At 32.4% G+C, this 26,005-nt stretch overlaps 2 protein-coding genes across 2 annotated transcripts; one reads left to right on the top strand and one right to left on the bottom strand.

The window, feature by feature from the left end:
- Positions 1–9,464: 9,464 nt before the first annotated feature.
- LOC142626498 (RING-H2 finger protein ATL2) lies at positions 9,465–10,938 on the bottom strand. Its single transcript, XM_075800330.1, has one exon. It carries the CDS (start codon positions 10,751–10,753, stop codon positions 9,803–9,805), a length of 951 nt encoding a protein of 316 aa, XP_075656445.1. The 5' UTR covers positions 10,754–10,938; the 3' UTR covers positions 9,465–9,802.
- Positions 10,939–19,964: 9,026 nt separating this feature from the next.
- On the top strand, positions 19,965–21,200 carry LOC142623704 (uncharacterized). Its single transcript, XM_075797156.1, has 2 exons — positions 19,965–20,275; positions 20,412–21,200. The coding sequence occupies exons 1-2, from the start codon at positions 20,189–20,191 to the stop codon at positions 20,898–20,900; spliced, it is 576 nt and encodes a 191-aa protein (XP_075653271.1). The 5' UTR covers positions 19,965–20,188; the 3' UTR covers positions 20,901–21,200.
- Positions 21,201–26,005: the final 4,805 nt, after the last annotated feature.

Raw genomic sequence — 26,005 nt, 5'->3', positions numbered from 1 at the left:
TTCATTCTACTCTGAGATTGTTAAAAAGTTGGTGGCAAAAGTGGTTGTTAATGCTGCCTTGAAGATGTTAAAAGTTGAGGATATGATTGTGTTCGGTATTGAGGTACCTACCTTTGATATTATGGGGTTGTAATAATGGAGGTAGAAAGACACTGCTATATTGCTATTACCTAGTTTTTGTAAAATAATTTCCTTCAACTGCGATTGTGCTGGAGTAGATATCTAAATCATTATAATCTTAAAGAATATTGTTGGAGAGTAATGCCCTATACTATATGTTCCTTCTTTCTTTCTTTTTCTCTCCTTTTATGTTTGTACAAATGCTTGCGAGCCTTTTATTAATTCACATCACTACTACCTTGGATACCTTTTATTTGTGAAAGTATAGAAGATTTCAAAAATTGAATAACCTCTGGGTAAAAAAGATCATCTAGAATGATGTGATTAGTAATTATAGATTTTTTTACTACATTTATCTAATTTTAACCATTCATTTATTATTATAAAATTATTACTAAATAAGGTAATATACATATCTTAAATTAACGATTAAGATTAAATAAGTATCTTCACTATAAGAAAGAAAAAAAAAAGTTTGGTTAACAGGTATCTTTAAGGCATTTGTTAAGAGGCCAATTTAAGAAAGTTTTGATATAATTTTTATTTGAAATACAAAAAATTATTAAAAAAATTTAATTTTTTTTATAGGAATTCTTTTTTCTTTTCTCATAAAAAGTTTCAATAAATATTTCTTAAACTAATGCTTTTAAGACATTCGTTAATTTTTTCCAAAAAAAAAAAATGTGTGTTGCATCTATTACGAAATCTTGAACCAAGTAATTTCTTCTAATTTAGATTTGTGTATGCATTTATTAAGGTAGTATGCTACTGAATGATTTAAAGATTGATATAACAAGTCGGTTGTATACTTCATATGTTGTTTAAATGACATTGACAATAACTCCTCTCATATAATACGCAAGGTTTTGGATTCATTAAATGTAAATATGTATTTTATCAATAAAAAGATAATCCTCTTTAAATGTAATAAATGTGAGTGTTTTTTTTTTCCAGCTTTAAAGTAATCCAATACACAATATAAGTGATATTATAGGTGAAATCGTTAGTGCACTTGATATAATATACATTTCGCTCGTATAAAGATGGATTCTGTTAGATTTTACACATATATATTATTCATGTAAGAGAGAAGTGTAATATACTAGTGAAAATTTTATGTTTATGACGTGATGTTCATGACAAGAAATGATATAGAAATAGTTATTTTACTTTCCAAAATGCATTCACATTTGCACACGGTATCTACAACATAACTTAAGAGACGTTGGAAACAAATTTTCTTGATTTTAAGTAAGAATAGAGGTGGGCAAAGGCAAACTCATGTCAATGTCGTAATGAAGATGATAGAAAAGTCCCAAACTTAATCAAATCAAACCTTAAGATGACAAATGAAGGAAATTACTATAAAGTCTTGCAAAGTAATGTGGTATCAACTTTCAACAGCCTACGCGGATTACATTGGCCCACTTCAATAATTTTTTCTTAGCTTTGGCTATTTTTCTCTATTATTGAATCTAAAACTGTGAAGCCCACACTACTCATCGTATCTGAACCGTTAAATTGGAGTCGGTGGTCTCCTTGCCGACGTGTTACACACACATCATGGTCACTAAAGTCAAAACTCCGAACTTTTAGTTTGACTTACTCCACTCCTTTGTTTACGTAGCTGCGCCACCAAAGAATATACGAAGGAACTTTACTTAGGCAACGACTACAAAGAGTGAGGCTTATATGAGTGTATTCCCACCAAACTTGCTATGAGCTCCTCTTTTGTTGGGAGTTTTAGGTAGGATTGTAACGAACTTAAGACAAACCCAGTCGAGCATTAAAAGTACAAATTTTACAATTTTGTTCGTTTAATTTTATTTTGAACACAGGTCGAACTCGAATTCATTATATTTAAGTTTGGTTCATTTTCTTGTCGAGTAAGTTTGAACTTATTCACAAGTTACTTGAATAGTTTACTCTTTTTATATAGTAAAACCATAACTAAAATTTCATTTCCCTTCACAAATTAAACCTATGAATTTTATTATGAATGAACTATTTATATTATCAATAAAATATAAATATACACCATTGATATTATATGAACCTAGTTATGAATTTATACAATACATTCTCTCAAGTCTATATAAAAACATTTTTAGACAAAATATACATATAAAATATAATATTATATGTAATTAACTAAAGCAAACATGTTCACAAGCTTGTTCACAAACACATTATTATATTTGAATTTTAAACTTGACTTGTTTAATAGTCGAGCTTAAATTTGTACTTGAGTTTAGCTTGTTTATTAAATAAATGAACACGAATAAACTTTTTCTTAAGTTGAGCTTGAGCTATTTATAAATAATTTGGTTCACATACAAGGATGGACCCACAAGGGGGGCCAAGGGGGCCCGTGCCCACCTGGCCCAAAAAAAAAAAGGAAAAAAAAAATTTGGGCCCCCCGGTCCAAAGAAATTTTTTTTTGATGATTATATATATTTTTATTTCTAGACTTATGTCTCACTCTTCCAAAAACTTAAACTACCCCCTCCCTTTAATTAGCATAGCCTAACTAGCAACTACCTAACTAAAAAACTTAACAAAATTTTTTTTTTAAAATAAAAAATAAAAAACTCAGTCAACCTAGTATTAGAGTGCTAGCATTAGGTGTTCTAAATGGTAAATATTTAATAACTAGAACACTAAATACCAAAAACACTATGCTATATTAAAATAGCAAAAGTAAGTTTTGGTTTGTGAAAATAAATTTTTTTTTTTTTTGGTAACAGTTGATGCTCTTAAGAAACAATATTATTTTGTATATTATTTTGTCTTTGTTGATAAATTATTACATCTTAATGTATTAAGAAACAATGATTTTGTAAATTGATCTTGATTGATAGTTTGTTAGCACTACATGAATACCTATTTAAAATTTTTTTTCTTCTTATACTTCAACTCCCTAGCTTGAAATACTAGGTCTGCCCTTGTTTACTTACAACCCTAGTATTGAGTACGAAAAGGCATGCACATGTTAGAATTTTTAAAACTACAAAGTATTATAAATTGACATTAAAATGGATGTGATTTGAGCAATAGGATAATTAATGAATAAATTTTGCAATAACATTTCAGTCTTCTGTTTAAAAGTTAGACAGATAAATTTATAATATTTATGTAGTAAATTTTTTTATAAGTGACTCCTAAGATGATCACATAGAATTCCATCGTCAAACGCGATTAATATTACTATTATTTAAGAAAATTAGTCAAACAAGAGTAATATACTTCTGGCGAAAATATTGTACATAGATGATAAAGATAAATAATTTTTTCCCCTGATAAGTACGCAAGTATTTTCATCCATATTGAAAAATACAAAAAACTTTCTAACATAGTACAAATATGCTGGCAATAAAACAAAAACGTCACAAAACTACAAAGAATCCTATGGTGGATCGAATTCTTAAATTTTTTTGCTTGTGGCAAGCTGAGGATCAGTAGTCATATTCATATGTTGTGATTAGGGATATTATATCATCTAGCATGTAAAATATTTTCTTTTGTTGTTTCGAGAAACAAATAAACAAAGAAGAGAGAAGATAAGTTCCTAACACAAAAACACATCAGGAGATTTGCAACACAACAGACAATACAAGAGAGAGGAGATAATGTTCTACATAAAAATAAAAATAAAAATAAAAATAAAAATAAAAATCTACTCTGACTTGCAAGATCAATCAAGAGAAAAATAAGCTACTAAATATCAAGTAGATAAAATATTGGAGAAAATGACTTGAATGTGACCTTTCCAATAAGTAAAAATTCAGAAGAGGACAAATGAGATTTAGAGTTAGATGGTCAATAAGCTCAACTCGAATGCGACTTTTTCTATTGGTAAGAACAAATTGAAGAATTGAAAGATAATATAATGGATATTTATAATGTACTAGATAAAATCTTGAATATGTGACCGAGTCTTACAAAAACAAAAGTTCAAAAGACATAACAAATTTGCCGTGTGGAGAACAAAATTTGGCGTGCCGTTGGGTTTTGGAAGTTTTAATATTTGACGGAGTCTATTAAGTTTGGGTGGGTTTATCCTATGCTCAATATCACATGAGCTCAATAAGAGTTACCCAATTAAATCCTCACTCCAATGACCTTTCCTCACCGTCAAACCAATCAAATCTTCAAATGTTGAAATCAATGGTTTTTTTTTTTTAATAAATTCAAGAGCTAACCATTATCCTTACAATATTTGTTAATGAATAATTTTAAGAAAGTTTTGAAACTATTTCAAGTGAAATATTTGTTAATGAATAATTTGCAGAAAGTTTTGAAACTATTTCAAGTGAAATATAAAAAACTGTTATTAAAATCAGTTTTTTTTTTTTTTTTTCTATAAAAATATTTTAAAAATATTTCTTAAACTAATGTCCTTAAAGTATCTGTCAATTTTTTCTTAATTCAAAAACAATGTTCACAAAGTGACTAAATCTAGAAGTTGCTAAGAACATGGCTTTTATTACAATTTTTTTTTTCTTTTTTACACTTATCTTACATGGCAGACTATGATTAATTGCATGTCATTTTTACATGAATCCGCTATTTTTCTCTACTACTCATAGTTTACCAAGTTTTATGTCAAAAATATGAGTAATGGTCTATTTAGATTGAAGTGAAAGAAAGGAGAATAGAGTAAATTTAACAAAAAATTAGAATATTTTTAGTTAACTTTACTCTACTTCCTTCTACTATCACTTCTTCCACTCTCAATTCAAACGGGCTCTAAATTAAGGACCAAAAGTGATTATTTCCGTAATTCGCCACATAGCAAGTCATGAGCAGTAAAAATGTAGACCCATATGAATTTTTCATTTTATTTTTACTATTTATACTTTATCATGTGACGAGTTATAACAAAAATTGTACTACAAAATATGATAGTGAAAAAATACCGAGTACATAATATGGGTCCACGAAGTAAATTGTGGCAATAATCGTGCAATACATTGTGCTAGTTTCGCAAAAGCATACGGTGGTTACAGATTGTTTTCCAAGTTGCTCAATTGGCTATAATTCTTTGCATCTTTACGTAACGTCAGTGATAGATAGATGAGCTAAGTGAGGGTGACGCAGGAGTTGCTCAATTATGAAATTACCAAACTACCCTGATGGCAATTATTGTGGCATGTACGAGTAAAAACGAAAAAACGTGTGTACTGTGTACTAGGTAAAAAAATAAAAAAAAAACATATCAGAGAGGCCCACCATTAGCAGGGTGAAATTTTGTCTTGCTAGAATTATTATATGTTTCCTACAGGACCACTGAACTGAAACATAGTAAAAATAATTTTTGATTGCAGATTCAAAAAAACAAAAAAACAAAAACAAAATTGACAGCAGATCATTTGTCTTTTTTAAAAAATAAAAAATATTTTCTGTTAATTTTGTAACTTTTTAAAAAAAAATTTAAAAATTTTTTAAAGTAAAAGAGTAAATTCAAACTATTATTGCACAATAGCGAACTTGTTAACTCAACAATTATAATATATACTTTTTATCATTTGATATATTAGTCTATAACTTATTCTATTTTGTATATATTTCCTTTTAACGAGTGACTTGTGTAACTTGTGTTAGTAGCGAGGAAGAAAGATTTGAAACAATCATTTTCCTATATTAGATATTATTGTGATTTGTGTTTGGTATGGTCAAACTTAATCAGCTTATATAATGCAACCAACCAACAATAATGTAGCAAGCTAACTTGCTTCATACTTTCGTTCACGTGTAGTAATGAGGGTTAGTTGAAAAATAAGGATTGCAAATACCATGTCTAGACTAATAGACTATTGAAAATAACTTACAAACATAGCTGGCGTCTGAAATTTAAACAGGTTGGCAAGTTTGGAAATGAAATGATTGGTTTAAAATATATTTGAGAAAATCGTCTAAGTTATCCGCTAAAATTCAAGTAGGGAAACGTATTAAGCTTCAAGTTATATATGACTGCCAATCAATTCCTTATACTATTGGATGAAAACTTTGGCATGCAGCTAATGTTCGACACGACTCAAAGAATTTTTTTTTTCTTTTTAAACATTTATAATTAGAGACTAACAAGATTAATTTCTATAGTAACACAGTAACACTTATTTTATAAAGTCTTGGTCTTTCATACGACTTAAAAGAAAGTAGTGCTGTAGCAACGTATTAAAAAAACAAAAAAACAAAAACAAACAAACAAACATTAACTTGCATCTTCTGCTACTCAACGAAGCATAAAATATAACGTAATGTGATATAATTATTTGCAACTTGGACAGTTTTTCTCCAAACTAGTTTGAAGAGAAACCCTACAAACTTATTATATATTTTTATATTGAGTGTGAATTTTGAAAATCTAACTATTAGATTGCATGTTCTTATTACATTCTTAAGGCTTACAAAATTTTAAGAAGATCAAAAATTAATTGCTACGTTATCAAATAAATGTTATATTTTCAAGTTTTTGTGATTTAAAGTTGTATATAAAAAATAAGTTAATTGATCAAATAGTAAATAATATCCAATTTGAATGAAATTTGATACGTATGTTAAGAATATAAGGAACATGAAATTCAACGGTTAGATTCTCAAAATTTCCACTCAAAAAAGAAATAAATGAGAAATTTGAAAAGTTTCTCTCCAAACTAGTTTGGAGAGAAACTTTGTTCTTGTAACTTCTACCAAGGTTTAAGTTGAACTTCACATACATATACACTTATTATATTAAACTAAAATATAATTTTAGTTCAAATTGGTAGTTTACTAATTAGGTTTTTAGTTTAATGACATCCTGCGTGTTAGCAAAGAAAAAAAACTTCAATGTTATTTTTATTTTGTTTTTCTTTTATTTTCTTTTGGTTCATCGTTGGTTTACTAAACCTTAAAATTTTATTACTGTGAATTAAATTGTATTTTTTTTTTAATGTAGGAGAGAATTGATACCAATTTTTTGATAAGAAGTTTTGCCAACCGAACTAACTATGGACACCAAACACATCACAATCATATTGAAAGTTTCTATTAAACACAATAAAATAACATAAAAAGTCTATTACACGAAAGCTTGTAATAGTATAGACCAGTAGTTGTACATTATGTGATTTTGGTCTCAATGGCTACTATTAGTTTGGAGTGACCAAATAAAATACAATTGACAGTAGCCAAATTTTTTTTAAATGAAAGGAAGTAGCTGTTGGAAATCAAGGAAACAGCAGTTGAAATTTCAAACCCCCAATTAAATAAATATTTATGAATGCTGCATTTTGCACAAGCATATATCCAATCTTATGCCAAAAAAGAAAATATTTCCATTACTGAAATTTTAGATTATGTCAACTATAGAAAAAGATTCAATTCGGCTTCCTCATAAAATATAATATAATCCAATAGTGCCCGCGTGCACCACATGAATGAGACACTCATTGTCATTGAGCCCTGCATTTTGGTCTGACCACCATGCTCTCTCTTTATTAGCTTTCACAGATTAAAAAACTCCTTATCAAAAAAAAAAAAAATTGTTATAAAAAAAAAAAAAAAACTAAACTCCTAGTATTTTGTACCTTTTGAAGATATTAGCCGTGTTTTTTTTTTTTTTTATAAGAAATGTGTACGTAAGACAACAATAATTATCTTATACATTTAATATATGTATCATTCTACTCATAATATATGAGTTCACATGTTATGAGAAAGAAAATATGTATATTAAATACATGAGACATGCTATTATCAAGTATATATATATATTAACGAAATAATAAATATTTAATTACTATAAGTTTACGACATTTTTTTTTAAATGAACTTACTAATAATTTATTTTATTATTTTGCACGACAAACTTGTTATGATTTGTATATGCTTTTCTTCAAGTGTTTATAGATGGCTACCCAAACCCAAGGGCAAGAGGCATGCTTCTAGGATAATAAATATTTAATTATAAGTTATACAACATTTTCTTTAAAATGCACTCGCTAATAATTTACATTATTATTTCCCATAAAAAAAAAATTACATTATTATTGTACAACCAAATCGTTATGGTTTGTATACGCTTTTCTTTTAGTGTTTATAGATGGCTACCTGAACCCAATGGCAAGGGGAAAGCTTCTCTCTCTCTCTCTCTCTCTCTCTCTCTCTCTCTCACACACACATATATAATTTGACTTTATATGTATGTAATATTTAATTTCTTATTAAATGCACCAGAATTTATAACAGTTTAGGAACTTATTAACAAATTTTTATAACGAATTTTTTTATACGAGATAAAATTTTCATTCTAACCTACTCTAAGTGTATATGTATGTGAATCTCCCTCCTATAAATTTGAACCCCAGCCTTTACTCTCCACACCCTACAAGCATTTATACTTGTGGAGTGACCATCGCACACTTCAGCCCTTACCCTCCACAAGTTTTTTTAAAATTAATTTTTTATAAGCAATATTTAATATATATAAATTTAAAATATATATAAGTTTGTTTTTTAGGATAAAGTTTAACTACAAAACTAGTTAATTGGACATCTTCTGTTGTTTTAAATATACAATGATAAGTAATAGTGAGTTTTAATCTTCACAATTTATTTATTTAGTGAGTGATGTGACAATTTCTCATTAAAAAAAAAAGAAAATTATAATTAAAAAATTATTAGAATTAAGCTAAACCTACCATTTTTATAACGAAGTTTAGGGTTCATAAGTCAAGGAGAATTTAATATTTCATTAAATGATAATTTTATTAAATTTTCAAAATAACTTTGCTAACAACTTCTTACACCTTTTGAAAATGACTTTTTTTTGGTTGGGGTATGCAACTGCACTTGAAATGACTGATATTATCTTCTAAAAAAAAATGACAAATATTACTAGCAAATAATCATTTTTACATGAAACCAACTATATGACATTACTTTTATATATATATATATATATATATATATATATATATATATATATATATATATATATCCATAACCACTTTTACATGAATCAACTATATAACATTACTTTATTTTTATGTTTACCATTTCATAACGTAACACTAGCAAATTATGAAAAAAAAAAATTGCATGTATAAATTTGTTTATTTTAAAATAAAAAATCAAATTATGCACAAATATTAAGAAAATCAAATTAAAGCAATAGCATGCAAATCAATTTAAGGATTTTTTTACTTTATTTATAAATTGATTTTTTTTCCCCAAATCAAACTCATAATATTAAAGCCCGGAGCATGAAACAGCTAGGAGAAAATTAATTAAACTCTTAAGAGTGTTTTAGTTCGAAACATTGAGGCAGTATGAAACAATTTTAACCAAAGGCAAAACAATGAACTAACTGGCAGTAAATAATTTAGAACAACAAGGTCCAAAAATTTATATAAATATAAAATAAAAAAACTCATACTCTATTTCCAAAAGAGAGAAGAGAGAAAAAAAAAAATCAATCAAACATGAAAATTATATACACGGGTCAAACATTCTCACTGAACCCAAGGCTGCGCCAATTTTAGTGCAAACCGAAATTTGCCACGTATTCACTATTCAATCCGATTTATCGTACCAATGTCCTAGAGACCACCATCGACTCACACAGTCCTCCATTGTCGTTTTTCTCAAACCTCGATTAAATAACACCGCCCGCGTCACTTTCTTTAAACTATATAACTCACCGAGTCATCTCCGAGTTCTCCCTCTGAGTTTGCCGAGTCTCTCGCTCAACGTCCGACTCGTTCACTGACCCAGTAGTAGTAGTAGTAGTAGTAGTACCGCCGCCACAACTCACTTCCACGCTTCCCACTGTCGGAGACGACATGTTTGACCTCCTGTCTCTGCTTAAAATCCTCGTAAACGACAACATGCGACTCATCGGCGATCTGAACCCGCCTTGACTAGTCGGCGAGTCAGAGAACTCGTCCCTGAAGTTCTCGTTCCTCCTCGGGATTTCAATACTCACACCCGCGAAATCTTTAAGTCTCGACCCACCTGAAGACGATGTCTGACCCGGACCCGAACCCGTAAGTCCATCCTCGTGTTGACAATCGGAGCACAACTCCGAACTCGAACCCGAACCCGATTCGTTAACCGAAATAACGACCTCGTCTCCATTCTCCTGACCCGGTTCAACCGGTGACCGACAAAGCGGACAGGTGGAGTGAGAGTGAAACCACATGTCAATACACCCAATGTGGAAACTGTGTTTACACTTGGGCAAAGTCCGACCCGTTTCGTTCTCTTCGAATTCGGACAAACAAACCGCACACTCGGGCAATTCCGGGTGGGTCTTCTCGGAGTAAACAAAAACAGGCAGCGACGCGAGAACAAACGGGTCGAGCCCACGCGTGCCGCCGGCGGAGACGGTCACGGCGTTGGTGCTGTTTGGATTAGAAGGGTCCACGTAGAACACAATCCGTGTCCTGCGGCGTGTGCGACGGGAGTGGCGCCGACGCGCCCGGATTAAGTACCAGCGCGCGTAGAGGTGGAGGCATACCATAAGAACCACCACGAATAACAGTATCACTATCGCACTTAGCATTATTTTCCCACTCAACTCGTAGCCACTCCCACTGCTGTAGCTTGGATAATGGGAATTTGGTGTATCTTGGTCAGCTTCACCCATTGTTGTGTAAGAGACACTGAGTCTGAGAGAGAGAGAGAGAAAGAGAGAGAGAGAGAGAGAGAGAGAGAGAAAGATGGAGAGAAGGATTTTAGGTTTATGAGAATTTAGAAATGAAAAGAGAGCGAGATATAGGGACGTTTATATATTGGTAAGGAGAAGGAAAGTTCTTGAGGGTTTCGGGGTTAGTTTCAAAATGGGAAATGTTTGCTATAAGGTCTCTCTAAAAGGTTCGCAAATCTTGACTGCTCAGCTATTTGCAGTCCTAAAGTCTCATGTAGACGCCACGCTTGACGCGGTTTCCTTTGAATTTACTAAAATGTCCTCCTCTTTTTGTTTTTGTTTTTTTGTTTTTTTTTTTCTAAAAAAGAAAAATTTTTCAAAAATTGATATTAATTAATTGTATATTAGTTTTGGTTTCTAATTAAATTGTTGCTATTGTGTAAAAATTTACAAAATCCAGGTAGGTTTTGGAGCAATAATTATACGTCCATTCTAATATAACTCTAGAAGATCTTAATCTTTTTTTTTTTTTTTAGAGAAAGTTTTATGATGTCTGCTCTTGATAATAGATCTTTATCATCAGAGCGAGACATTAATAATTTTTTTGATATAGTAGAGATTGATCCACATCTCTTATACAACCATCAAAGACTTTACCAGTTGAGCTAACTAGAATCCACTAAAAGATCATAATCTAATAATACATCATCTATATCAATATATAGGTTTTACTGTTGTGGAGGCCACGCAATGAGATGTAAATGTATATCTTCAATATATAAGATATTTTCTTGTTTTAGAGATCTTAGGACTTTGTTATGTTTGCCACAAAATTATGATTTTTTTTATAAGTATATTGAATTTTTGATATGTCATTATTTGTATATATAATAGAATTTTAATTTATGATTTATGATTTTTTTATGATTTATGGTCCATGATAATCGGTTTTTATCATCAAGTTAAAAAATATTAAATGGTTTTTGGAATTATTCGACATGACGACAGTAAATTTTAAATACATAAATGATGTGACGAAAGCTAATTCACTTATTAGAAAATGGAAAGATTAAGAAAGAATTTTGCAATAGAGTTACCCTTATATGTTGTGATATGATAAGAAATAAAGTGAGAAAGGGGTTGGATTCAGAATTTTCTTCATGAGGAAGTAGAAAATAGGGTGCATTATTACATATTGACAACGAATTATATCAATTGGCGAACTGAAATAAGTACTATATAGATGGACTTTCGTATTACAGGAAATGACTGCATTTCTATTGACTAAGACTGGTGATGGAGATTATGTCTTCCAATTCCTCTATAATATAATCCTTTGAAGGTTTAACCAAAAAAGAAAAAAGACCTATGTTTTTTTCTTTTTTTGTTTTTGTTCTTTTGAAATGTATTTTTAGCTCAAGGTTGGTTGGGTCATACTCATAGACCCATAGTTGAATCTTTTACATATTTTCCCACAAAACGACCGAATTTGGTTTACAAAGTATTGCTAAGGCGACCTCTGCAGTATAGTGTTGGTCTACGTTAGCTTGGGCATCATATAACGGGTTCATTGGGCCCATTCAAAATGGACGCAATTGCTAAAAAGCCCAGACAAAAAGAAAGACTGCAATAGGCCCATTTTCCTACACCATTGATCAATCACCTATTAGGCCACCGAGTGAGAGTGATGCCCACGCTGTAATGAACTATGGTTTAAACTGCAAAATTAAATAAATCTATAAATAAATTTGAGAAATCATAAAATAAACATGTAAATAGAATAAATAAGCATCCCTAAATTATCAGTTAAATTAAAAATTTAACCACCTGATATAATTCAAACTCAAGTTTTCTCAGGTTACAACAATATAGAATATAAAGTAAGAGGCTTTAGAGAATTGTAACCAAATGTTTTCTAAATGAAACCCTATTGCAATATATGTCTCAAAATTATAGAAATAAAAACATATCTCAAACTCCAAAATTACAATCTTTGCAAATTGCATAACTCACTAACTGTTCTAATCATATGGATTACGATATGAGCTAAAACTTGAAAATAAATATTTATTAAAAAGTTCAACATCAACCTCTGTATGAAATCCATTATTTTCATTATACTCCAAATTCAGGAAATGATTCTACAATGGACCTATAAAAGTAATTTTGTTCGAAATAACAAAATAAAAATTGGGTTTTGATAATAATATGTTTGGTTTGCATGGGTTGCCAAAAAGCTATTAGATCTTACTAAGTTTTTATTGGTTCAATCGCATAAATGATGTAAGAGTCAAAAGACTTCAATTATTTATTTGCTTTTTTTTTTTTTTTGAACATATGTTAAATAGTCTACACATGTGAACTTGGTCTCCATTAAAGAGTGTCTCTGATTCTCACAAATCCCATGCATGCATGAAACATGTGAGGGGATGCCCTCTTCGCCGTGCTCATATGTAACTTCTTCTTGCTTTGATAATGTATTCATGTAAAACTTATAGTCATAGTAGGTTAGCAATGATAATAATAATACTAACTAATAATTTTGCAGATGAACCCCGTGTCCATCTTCCTATTCAATATTCCATAAATTATTTTATCGTTCTATCCGTGACTATGAGCCGTGATGAATTTGGTCTCCAAATAGTAAAAAATTCATATAAAATGTGGCATTCACGTGAAGCTCATGTCCATTGTTCAGCCGTCGAAACAATAAATACTGTCTGGCTTTGGCTCCATAATCGTCTCCATGAAAGCCCAAAGTATGGTTTTCCTTTAGCCTAAGGGAGGAGATAAGTTTTAAACTTATTGTATTCTTTAAATTATTACTATACCTTTTCAATGAATTTATTACCACATCGATATCCGTGTGATTCGCATAATTAATTCCCTCTATTGTATTTCATTTTCATGCTAGTAACTCTCTTTCCTGCCATAGAGGGCGGGGCAATACACGTAAAGAGTAAGCAAACATTGTGGGTAAAAGTCTATATGGATTGGTTTGAGAAATTCTCAAGTCTCAACCTAAAATAATGTAGAAACCAATTCAACGCAATTGACATGACATTAGGTTGAATTAATTCGGTTGACAGCACTTATATGTTTTATATCTTATTAAAAAAATATTATGTTTACAAGTTTCTCAATAAATCTTAAGTGAATTTCATTGCGGATTATTATTGGCAGATAAAAAAGTAATTGCAATAGTATACTCAGATTAGAACCAATAATAATTTGCTACCTATGATTTATGGTGAAAATATTATTGAAGTGGCATTGCTAAAAAAAATAAGTTTAAACATTAATTAAATACTTAATTATTTTTTTAATAAATTATTATAATTCACATAATTATATGTCAAATTTCCAAATTTGTCAAAACTAATTCTTAAAAGTTTAAACACCTCTTTCTCAAAAAAAGAAAAAAAAAAAGAAGGTTAAAACACCTAATTAAATCAATCCAAACTCATCTGACCTTAAACTCAAAATAAATTTTCAACTCGTGAAGAACAAACTAAGGATGACAATTTTGCCTCGCCTTGCTTAACCCGTTCCTCACCACTTTGCCTTGCACGGGTGTAAGTGCACAATTGCACCTAGACCCAAAGACAATCACAGGCTCAGGCCCAATGAGCCCTAAACAATGAAATTTGTAGAGTGTGGGCTTGAAATCTAGATTAGAAGTACTGAGAACTTGATAACAGGCTAAAAGTTACAAACACTTGTAAATAATAAACGATAATTGCAAATAGACCTCCTCGGACGTGAGCCGAAGACTACTTCTATATTATTTCTCTTTCTTTCTTAAAGGTTACAATTCTTCTTTTCTTTCTTTTGTTTCTTGGACCCCCCCCTTTCTTTGGCGTTCATCCCCCTTAAATACTTCTTTCCTGATGCTTTATCCACGTGCTGCTCCAACCCTCTCCCCTCTAGATATTTCTTTTCTTAGTGCCTTTGAATAGTGACCAGAAGTTTCAGTTCTACTGTTTAGGGGTCACTTCCCCATTAATGTGGCTAGGGAGGTAGGTGCAGAGTCTTTAATGTAGAGGTGGCAGCCTTTTCTTTTGGTATTTTTCTAGCACCGGTGTACCTCGAAGGTTCAGGGTTTCCCCCCTTTAACCAACAGTCTTTCCGGAATATTGCCTTGACCTTCATAGTGAAGCTTTGAGTTCTGCTGGGTCTATACGAGGAGAAACTTACCCTCGGATGTTTCCTCGGACCCTCGGCGTATGGACCGATTTGCAGTACTAACAGATTCTTAGCTTAAGAGCAGGTCGACCCTCCTTGCTACAGCCCAAAGGCCCATATGCCCACTTGGGTCTTTTTACTCCCCACAACGGGTTTTCTCTACCTCCCAAAAATGGTGGGGTGGGGATAGGGCAGGATTTTAGCCCCGCACCACGAGAGGGGCAGGAATGAGTTTAGACTTTTTAGACCCAACCCGTCCTGCCCTATATTGATAAGGTTAAACTATAAATTTTTCATACCCTAAAATCCTACTACTTAAAAAAACATATCATTAACTTATTTTATTCTACTCAACAAAGTTTTTTGCCTCTTCTTTTGTTTTTTTTCCTAGTAAGGTTGGAAATAAGGGACCAATTTTAACTATTTCTTTTGTCTTTATTAAAAAAAATTTTATACTATTGAATCATTGATTTTGTATTACAAGATTTTTGTTGAGATATTGTCTTGTTAAACACTTTAATAATATTATTCAATTTTTGCTAAAAATTAGTTTGATTTGATAGGGTAAATTTATTTGTTATTTCAAGTATATTTTTATTAACGAAACAAGTTTTATTAAAAAACAATTGTAATAGTTATGGGCAAATTAACAAGAAGTAGAGTTTTACGGAGGTGGGTCTTCACGGGGCCCCAAAGGGCGGGGATGGGGTAAGAAAATTTTCCCCATCATGCGAGGCGGAGCAAGGATGGGGCAAAACAAAACCAGGAGGGACGGGGGTGAAGATCCCATCCTTCGGACCCGCCCCACCCCATTGCAATCCCTAAAACCACCTCGAGATGTCTAGTTGGGTTGGATTAGACCAATTTCATCAAGTTAGTGAGTTGGAATATTGATGCACACCCCTAATTATGGGTTGTACATGCTAAATATGAGGTTGCTTCCCAACTAAAACACCTCTTCCTAAAAAAAAAGAAAAAAGAAGAAGAAGTTAAAACACCTAATTAAATCAATCCAAACTCATCTGACCTGAAACTCAAAATAAATTTTCAATTCATGAAAACCAACTCAAGGTATCTAGTTGGCTTGGATTAGACCAATTTTGTCAAGTTAATGAGTTTAAATGTTTGATGCACACCCCTAATTATGGGCTACACATGCTAATTATGAGGTTACTTCCCAATTAAAACATCTCTCTCTCTCAAAAAAAAAAAAAAGAAAAAAAAAAGAAAGAAAGAGTAAAAACACCTAATTAAATCAATTCAAACTCATCAGACTTGAAACTCAAAATAAATTTTCAATTCATGAAAACTAATTCAAGATGTCTAGTTGGGTTGGATTAGACCAATTTTGTCAAGTTAGTGAGTTTGAATGTTTGATGCACACCCTACTCATGGGTTGAACATGCTAAATATGATGTTGCTTCCCAATTGTTCAAAAATTGAAAATGTCATCAATTTTATTAGATTTCCGGGGTCAAGAAATGCGTAACAAGCACCAATAAAGGGAAGTAGAGTAAAAATCTCTACATAGCATGTGTGGAGTATGTATATGATGATTTTAATTTCTATTATATATTCTCCACGCGGTGCAACTGTGGAAGTTAGACTTCCCGTTCCACAAGGTAAGACTGACTAAGAAATTACTTTGAGATTGATGACAAATTTAATTAAACATCAATACGCATTATTCTATGCTCTTCTAACAGTTTCTCGTTAGATTCCACACCTGAAAAGGTTTGTGCTTAAAAGCAGTTTGAGAATGACACAAACAAAATAATTAACTACATATTGGTTAACATGTTATTGGTATTGAATTATATGCCCTTTGTTCATCAAAAAAAAAAAAAAATTTATTTGCCCTTTTGATTGGGCCCGTGGGATTGGACAATGAAGTCACATACATAAGAGCATAATATATTATTTTCTCAACAATAACAACAACAACAATAATAACAACAATGACACAACTACCTATGCCACAACAACAACCACTGCCGCAACAACAACCACACCACTAATACCGACAGCCACCACTGACACAAACCCATTACCAAACTCATACTCACAACAAATCTACCGCCACCATGGGCACAAACTCACATCCACCAACCCATAACCATCATCGGCACAGACCCATAACCACCAATGCCACAAAATCACAACCACCACCGTCGGAATCCTCTCACAAATTTTATAAAAAAAAAAAATAGAGATTGGTCTAAAACCTTAACCTAATTGATCAATCAATGACCCAGAACCGACCCAAAACCTTGACCTATAACCCATACAACGCTGCTGAATGCCAATCCAAAATGCCAAATCTATAACCCACACAACCATTGTCGAATCTACCATCAAATCACAAAAAAAACCCATTGTGATAGAGATCGACTTGGCTTGATGCTTTGGCCTGAGTTTTGTCAGAGAGGAAGGCAGAGGCATCAAGCAAAGGGAGAGAGAGAGAGAGAGCAGAGAAATGGTTGGAGGCTCAGCCGATCAGAGCAAGAATGAGAGAGGGAAGACAGATGGAAATGAGAAAGGTAGAAAAAATAGGAAGTAAAGAGTGGGCCCTACCTGAAGAAAAAAATAATTTAAGTTTTACAATTAGTGAACAATGCGGTCTCAAATTTGAGATTGCACTAATCATCAATGCCAAATATTATGACATTTAAAATACTTGATGAGAGTGATTTTTTAGTGTTTAGTGTGTCAAATGCCAAATATAGGGTTTAATGCTTTTTTTTTTTTCTTCTTCTTACTTGGTTCTAATTGTTCATATGTTCTCTTTAAAGGCCATTTAAAGTTTTCAACACTTCAAATTACTCAATATGGAGTCCAAATCTTCTGTCTCACTTTTTCTGCTCCACTCTATACTCCACCAATCAAAACTTGCTACATGTTCACCTAATTAATTAAATACTACTATTAATTAATAACGGTAGCATTAATAAGTGAATAATGATAGTATTTAATTAATTGGGTGAACACGTGACAAGTTTTTATTAATGGAGTATAGAGTGGAGCAAAAAAGTGGAACAGAAAATTTGGACTCCTCAATATGTAACCCTCTTCAGTCTTCAATCGGTTTTTTTTTTTTTTTTTGGCTGGTGAGATATTAATTTGCTTTCATTCTGCTGTGTCAAATCTCATAAATGTGCAGGTTCAATGAAGATGCCCCAACCATTTAGGTTGGGAATAATTTTTATTATTATTTATTTATGAGGAATTAGTAATTAAAATCTCGGATGAAACCAAAATGTGTTAATTCAACTACGTAACTCTTGAAGGTTGTGCATAATTGTTGTTAAAGATATTACTATCACATAACCTAATTGTAATGCATTTGAAGTCAAAGTTGTTATGATATTATTACTCAATTTAAGTCCCCAACAAACTTGAATAGCACATGTTTGAAAACGTCCCGATTACATCTTTGAATGAATGATAGATTCCATATGAGCAGTACAACACCCTTAATTTTATCTAGTTCCACAACTTATCATCTAAATTAGTTACGGAAATAAATTGTTTAGCTAAAATCACTCCCAAAAGTTGCAAAACATTGAACACTTTTCACATCCATCACAATAAAATAAAACAATTATATTTTTGAGTTATAAGGCTCTTGACATTATTAAAATTGAATTTTCAACTTCTAAGAAAATAGTAATAAAATTTACTCTTTAGGATAAATTTAAACTTGTAAAACATTAATTAAAGCCTTAGTGCATTTTTTAACGAACAATTTTAAAAAAAGTTTTGATACTACTTTGATAAAAAATGTATGAGTTATGCTAATGAGTGTTTTTAGGACATTGGTTAACAATCCATTTTAGGAAAGTTTTGATATCATTTTTATAGGAAATGAAAAAAAATATTAAAACATTAATTGTTTTTCTTTCTTTCTCCATAAAAACTTTATTTAAATGAATTATTAAACAATACTCTAAAGGCATTTATTAACATTTCTCTACATATATATTAAAAATTAATTGATCATTTTTTTTTTCATAATTTTATTTTAAATGGTTTTGTAAGTGCACAATTGCACCTGGACCCAAAGAAGATTATGGGCTCAGGCCCAATGAGCCTTAAACAATAAAATTTGTAGAGTGTGGGCTTGAAACCTAGGTTAGAAGTACTGGGAGCTTGACAACAGACTTTTATAAACAAACACAAGTAAATAACAAACGATAATGACAAATGGATCTCCTCGGACTCGAGCCGATGACTACTTCTTTATTATTTCTCTTTCTTCTTTCAAGATTACAATTTCTTAATTTCTTTCTTCGTTTTTCGATCCCCCCTTCTTTGGCCTTTACCCCCCTTTTATACTTCCTTCCCTGATACTTTTTGAACAGTGACTAGAAGTTTCCACCTCACTGTTCAGGGGTCACCTCCCCATTAATGCGGCCAGGGAGGTAGATGCAGAGCCTTTAATGCGGAGGTGACAGCCTTTACTCTTGATATTTTCTTTAATACTGGTGCATCTAGAAGATTCAGGATGTCCCCTTTTAACCACTAGTCTTTCCAGAGTTGTGTCTTGACCTTTATAATGAAATCTTGAGTTCTCTTGGATCTGTCCGAGGTGAAACTCTCCCTCGGCTGTATCCTCGGACCCTCGGCGTTTGGACCAACTTATAGAGTTTAAACCTGGAGCAGGTCGGCCCTCCATGTTACAGTCCAAAGACCTATATGCCCACTTGAGTCCTTTTACTCCCTACAGGTTTACTAACAAACCCTCCTTAATTATTGTTAAGACTACAGTTAAATTTTCTCATAATCCATTAAAAAAAAAAAAAAACACCCTCAACAATTTTTTTTGGTTGTTGAGAGACACACCCTCAACAATTAAAGCTACACTTTCTGCAGCAAGCAAACAGACTCTTAAGTCTTGCGTGTATAATAAATTAAATAAAATACTCTAATAAATAGCAGTATAAATAGGGGGTAGCATTGGAAGTCAAAAAGATGGGAATGGCATTTACTAGGGCATGCCAATACCAACGGCCATTTCATTCTTGAGCACCCAAAGCCAAAGCCAAAACCAAATCCCCTTTTCCACTTCCCCCTCTCTATCACACTCACTCACCTTTACTTTCCTTTTCCTCTCCCTCCTGTCTCTGCAATTTCCACACTCTTTCCAACCTCACCTCTCTGCCTCAACGTGCACGCTGCATTGACACAACACAAAGCAAAGATAGAGAACAAAAAAAGCACTTTCAAAGAAAAACAACAAACAAACAAAATATGTCAAACAAATCACCCATCTTTCCCATGCCTGAACCCCAACACTTCAGTGACTATGGTTTTGATCCTCAAATTGACTACTTTCAGGTCTCTCTAAAACCTCCATCTTTGTTTTGTTTTTCTTTGACTTAGTCTTATATGTAATAATACTATACTAACTCTTTGTGTAATAAAGTTTTCTGGAGAGTCTGACCCACTTGCTATGTCCTCGTAATAACACAAGGTCTTAGAAGAAGCAAGGAAGCACAAGCGTGAAACCACAAGATCCATAGACTCCATCCACTTCAAGCTTCAAAAACCCATTTCCAAAGACGACTTGAAGAAGACCCACAAGGTTAAGAAGAAGCGCTGGTGGAGAAGTGCCTTCCTTTTCTTCAAATGGAAGTGGACCCACCTTAACCAACACCACCATAGTCATCATGGTCATGATCATCATCGTGAAGATGTTCATCAAGCCAGGGCTCGAGCTTTTAGAGCCTCTATTTCAGGGCCTGTGTACATCACCGAGAGCACAAGTGGGTCCTCCACGCCGTTCCGTACAAGTAGTCGGAGCCGTCCCTCCTCTGGTCCTCTCGCCGGAACTTTGACTCCGGCGACGAAAGGTGAGGTGGACATACCGTATATGAGTCTCAGAGAGCTTAACATGGAGCAACAACAAGTACAGCAGCAAAGGTTCTCTACCTCGGCCATGCCTATATATTTGGTCACTTGAAAAAAATCAGCCCTTCAAAGGGCACTAATTTATGTGAATGTCTTTTCATTTTTAGCCTTTTGATCCTATCAAAAATGGGTGCTTTTTGGGTTTGTCAACTTTGGTTTGGTGTATCATGTGGGGTGTTCCTTTTTATCTTTTTGGGTTTGCCCCATTTTTGTTTTTGCAAACCGCAAAGGTGTTTGATCCATTGGAGGAAGGCTGTATCCTCCTTATTTGTGTTTGTAGCTCACTTTTGTTTATTTCTAAAGCTAATCAAGTCGTGGGTTTGACTAGTCGTCTCACCTCTTCTTTTGTCTATTTTAGAATACTTTATTTTTATCATATAGTATTTGTAATCTGCATTTGACAGAATCATATGAGTGTAGTGTACTTCAAAAGGATTTAATAGTTCTGCTCAGCTTTTGGCAGATACCTATGTGAATTGTGATCTTTTGAGAATCCGTTTTATGGATTTATATGAGTTAATTCTTTGTAGTTTTAATTTTTTTTTTTCAGTTTCTTACTTGGTTGTTGGATTGATTGCCCAATAAAATGTACACGGTGGTGGGCCTGGCCTTATTGTGTGTGTGGGGGTCCAAATTTTGTAGGTTTATAGTTGAATCTCAAGTGGGCATAGGTTGCCAGGTGTACGTTGGTTGATGTGGTTGCATTTAGAATCTCAACTATTATATGAACGTTGGAGGGGACCAATTAAGCACATTTTCCATAACTTGTAATAGAGCATTAGTATTAGCATTGGTGTGCTTTTAAAAACACTAAGTATTCATTTGCAACGGCTTATTTAGCTAAAATTGAAAATTTTTGCTGAAAGTACTATAGATAAATGTAAAAGTTAACTGAAATAGTATAGTGGGACTCATGAATAGTACCAAAAAATATAGTGAGATCTATAAATAGTAGTAAAAATAATCTAAATAGTAAAATAAGTTGGCAAAAATAATATTTTCCAAACGGACACTAAGTATGTGTTTGGTATTAGCTTAAAAAGTCAGTTTTTTTATTTTTTTTATTTTTTTTATCATTTAGCTTATTTTTGGTACTATTCATTGGTCTAATTAAAATTTTTGGTACTATTCATGAGTCTCATTGTACTATTTCAACTATTTTTGAGTTTTATCTACAGTACTTTTGGTAAAAAAATTTCACTTTTAGCTAAATAAGCTATTTCTAAACAAACCCTTAAAATCCGTTTGGTTGGGAGGATGGAAAATTGAGAAGATAGAAAATAGAGGAATGATGGAAATGTGAGAATAAAAAAGTTTTTAGTTTTCTTCAGTTGTGTTTGGTTAAGAGCGTGGAAAAGTAGAGGGATGAAAAACTTTTTGATTTGGTTAAAAATAAGGTTTGTATAAATTTACCATTATGTTCCTCTTAAATAAGACAAAAAAGTAATACATTATACTTTTAAAAAAGATTGTGTGAAAATGAAAGTGGACATTTCAAAAAATAGCATAAGAAATCATCCAAAGTGTTTTCTTAAAAAAATAATAAAAATAAAAATTAAGAGAGAAAAAAAAAAGAAAAAAGAAAAGAAGAAGAACCCCGACAAAACAAAAGAAAGAAAAAAGAAAAAAGAAAAAAAAACTAACGTTACAGTGAAAAAGTCAAAAGAAAAAAAACAGCCAGAAACGTCCACGTTAAAAAAAAAAAAAGAAAAAAAAAAATCAGAAAAGTGGGGTAGTTTTGTCAAAAAAAATTTCTCACTTTTTACTCAAATTTTTTCTTCAATTTAGAGAGATTGTATTTTGAAGGGAGAAGAGAGAAAACTTGTGGGCCTCACCACTTTTCTCTCTCTCTCTCCCTCTCAACCAAATAGTAAAAAATGTTATTTTCCACCATATTTTTCATCCTCTTGTTTTCACTTCAACCAAACACACCCTTAATGTGCATTTGCCATTAGAGTGTTACTCAACTTATTTTACTATTTAATTTATTTTTACTACTATTCATGGGTCCTACTGCACTTTTTAGTACTATTCATGTAATAAGGATAACTTTATAATTAGATCTTGAAGAAATGAAAGGCAACGGGAATAACAAGCTCGTCAGCTTTGCTTATTAAACCACCTTGTAACGTCCGCGGCTCCATCTCATAGCTGGCGACATTAGGTTGAAGGGAGCAAGCTGGCGACATTAAGCTGAAGATCGTAAGGTGACGACCCTAATGGGATCGACGCTACAAGCTAACGACCCTAATAAAGTGACGACTTGGCTGGCTGACGGGAACAAAGTTGAAGAGGGTAAGCGAACCTCCATCCATAAGCCTTACTTGGTCTCTACGCATACGTGTATAAGGAGAGTTCTTGTGCCACACACTTAACCATAACCAAGAAGACTCCTATAAGGAAAAGAATTCTAGGAGATATGCGAAATCCAAGAGGATCTCTCCTAGATGGAAAGAACTTCCTGGCCAAGGCACGGATATCAACCCCACTCTACTATAAATATCTCAAAACCCTCACAAATCAAGGTACGCATAATTCACTCCAGCTCTAGCTCTCTAGAGTTGTGAATAAGAGATTTCCTCTAACTTGACTGTCAGAGAGTATTTGGCCGGTACCACACTGGTACTCCTCTTAAGGTCTTCAGCTTTTGTGTTGTGCAGATTCTCCATCGGGAGCACGTGAAAATTGTGTGACTTACTGACGATTTTCAACATCATCGTCATGGGTTCTATTATACTATTTTAGCTAATTTTTAGGTTTATATACAGTATTTTCATAAAAAAGTTTTCAATTTTAGTTAAATAAATTGTTCCCAAACAGACTTTAAAATACTATTTTTACTACTTTTAACACACTCCAACAAATTAAACCACCTATGCATCACCACCCACCGCCAAACCCACATCACAAAATGATTGCAAAATCCACATACCAAGATCTTACCATCGCCATTTGGGACCCAACCATACCATTGCCGGGCAGTAAGGAGAGAGATCCAATGATCAATACCATCACTGTTTGAAAACCACACCATTGCCGTCAAAACGAACGCTTTGATATGGTAAGGTGATCCCATGAGGTGGAGAGGAAAGAGAGATGTTTGGAACTAACGTGAGAGGAGAGAGAAGAGAAAGAGAAATAACAATAATAATAATATTAAAGAAGTGTAGCTTTGCTACAGTGGCAAATGCTAACAAAACTTAGCATATGGAATGGCTTTTTTGCTCTTTGGTGTGCTAAAAGCCTCAAACCCCATTAAAAAAAAAAAAAAAAAGCCTCAAACCCATTACTAATGAAAAAAATAATGAACCCATGGTTTGGGTCTGAACCCAAATAATGAAATAATAATAATAATAATAATAATGAGATTGTTGAGGTGGTAAGTTGCAAATGTTGTAACATCATTTTTATATAAACTTCATTAAAAAATTTTATCCAATCCATAAAGATCTCATTTTCGTGGATGGGAAAGATGATTAATAAGTACTCCTCACAAATTTTCTTTTTTAGAGAAATTGATTTCCCAAATACGAAACTATTTTCATTAGCAACAAAAAAATGTTACCTTAGGCCCTGTGAAAGATAGTGTCTAGGCTTTACTAAAAAAAATACAAAAAGGTGTATAGGCTTAATTGAAAGGAGAAAAAAAAAAGCACTATTGCTTTGGCAAATGATGGTGATGGGCATGAGGATCCAGATGAGATGGGGACACATAATTGCCAAAGTTCAACGTCTCTTTGAAATCTCAGTGTAACGAGCAAAAATAAATGTGGAAGTGGAGTAATGGGAAGGAGCAAAGATAGACAAAACGCATGAAGGGTCAGTTTCAGCACAAGGGTCCAAGAAAAGGAGCGGCTGCGTCATGTGCTGGTCGTGACTTGTGCTATGTATAGTCCACTCTGCAAAGTGCTTCTACTTAACCCTGCTCACCACGTCGTTTCTTAGCACCATAACGTGCCTGTGTCAGCTCTGTCTGGGGGAGAGGGTAAAACTAAACTTACACTCTCCTCATATGTTCCCAAATTTATTGAGCTTTTGGGTAAGACTTTCTTTGATCATGTTTGGGAGGTAAAAATTTGAACTATGGAGGGAGACATAATTTTTAGTACATCGTTGTGTGTACAAGACAGTTGAAATTGTACTTCGATTTTAGGTAGAGTATGTATAACTCAATATGTGTAACAATAATTAATATTTTTAGTAATATGTGACTTAAGAATTTAAGTGGGTGGGTTCGCAGACTTTGCAAATTGAAACCGCAATGTGTAGGGTCATTTATATGTTAGATTTAAGAAGGCTTAAATGGCTTATAAAAAAGAAAAAGAGAAGGCTCTTTTTTGGTGGGTGGGTGGGCTCATCCTTACTAAAAAAGAAAGAAAGGTTTAAATGGACCTACAAGGAGAATTACGAAGTTAGGGATGTAAAATGGCTCCTCAATATCATTGAAAAATAATAGCCTCACCACAAATCCCAATAAAGAGTATTTAATAATTTAAGATGGCAGAAGATGCTAGTCTTTAAGCTGAAGTGGTGTTATGAATATGCCCCTCACAAAGGTTCGATTTCAGAATCTATCACATGGCCAAAAGCCTAACTACAAGACAGCAACTCTATTGGGTTTGTATTTAGTTAAGTGATAATTGGCTTTGGATTTAGTTAATTAGTGATTTTTCCTACATTATGCGAGGTAGAACATACAAGTGTTAAGTATTTATTTCATTTTTACACATCTGGTTCATTTTGATACCTTGGTATATATATGGATTACATGAAAATACTAGACCCAAAAAGTTGAGGAAAAAACAAAAAAGTTTCATCGTAAAGTACAGTACAATTATGCTTTTATTATATTTATTTTTAAGTAAAATAAATAAATGAAGGGTAGTTAATTGGTGTCCTAATGGTATTTGTTAATATTTTAATACAATTTTTATGCAAAAATATAAAAAGACTAAAAACAAAAATCAATTACCTTTTCTTTTCTCATAAAAAGTACTTAAAAATGTTTCTTAAACCAATATCTAGTATTCTTGACTTCCCCAAAAGAGGAAATAGGTATACCAAACTAAAACTAAATCTCTGTAATATTGTTAAGATTTTCATTTGAAAATGAGGGAAGTTCCTTGGCATTTGGCAACATTATTAGAAGCTATTGAG

The sequence above is a fragment of the Castanea sativa genome, chromosome 2, assembly GCF_040712315.1.
Source record: "Castanea sativa cultivar Marrone di Chiusa Pesio chromosome 2, ASM4071231v1".
NCBI lineage: Eukaryota > Viridiplantae > Streptophyta > Magnoliopsida > Fagales > Fagaceae > Castanea > Castanea sativa.
The sequence above is the reverse complement of the archived record's forward strand: the minus strand, read 5'-3'. Positions and strand labels throughout refer to the sequence as shown.

Excerpts from the sequence above, each read along its gene's own strand:
- LOC142626498 (XM_075800330.1), bottom strand. The coding sequence starts at position 10,753 with ATGGGTGAAGCTGACCAAGATACACCAAATTCCCATTATCCAAGCTAC.
- LOC142623704 (XM_075797156.1), top strand. The coding sequence starts at position 20,189 with ATGTCAAACAAATCACCCATCTTTCCCATGCCTGAACCCCAACACTTC. Across the intron at positions 20,276-20,411 it reads CTCAAATTGACTACTTTCAG|GTCTTAGAAGAAGCAAGGAA; the intron begins GTCTCTCTAAAA and ends TAATAACACAAG.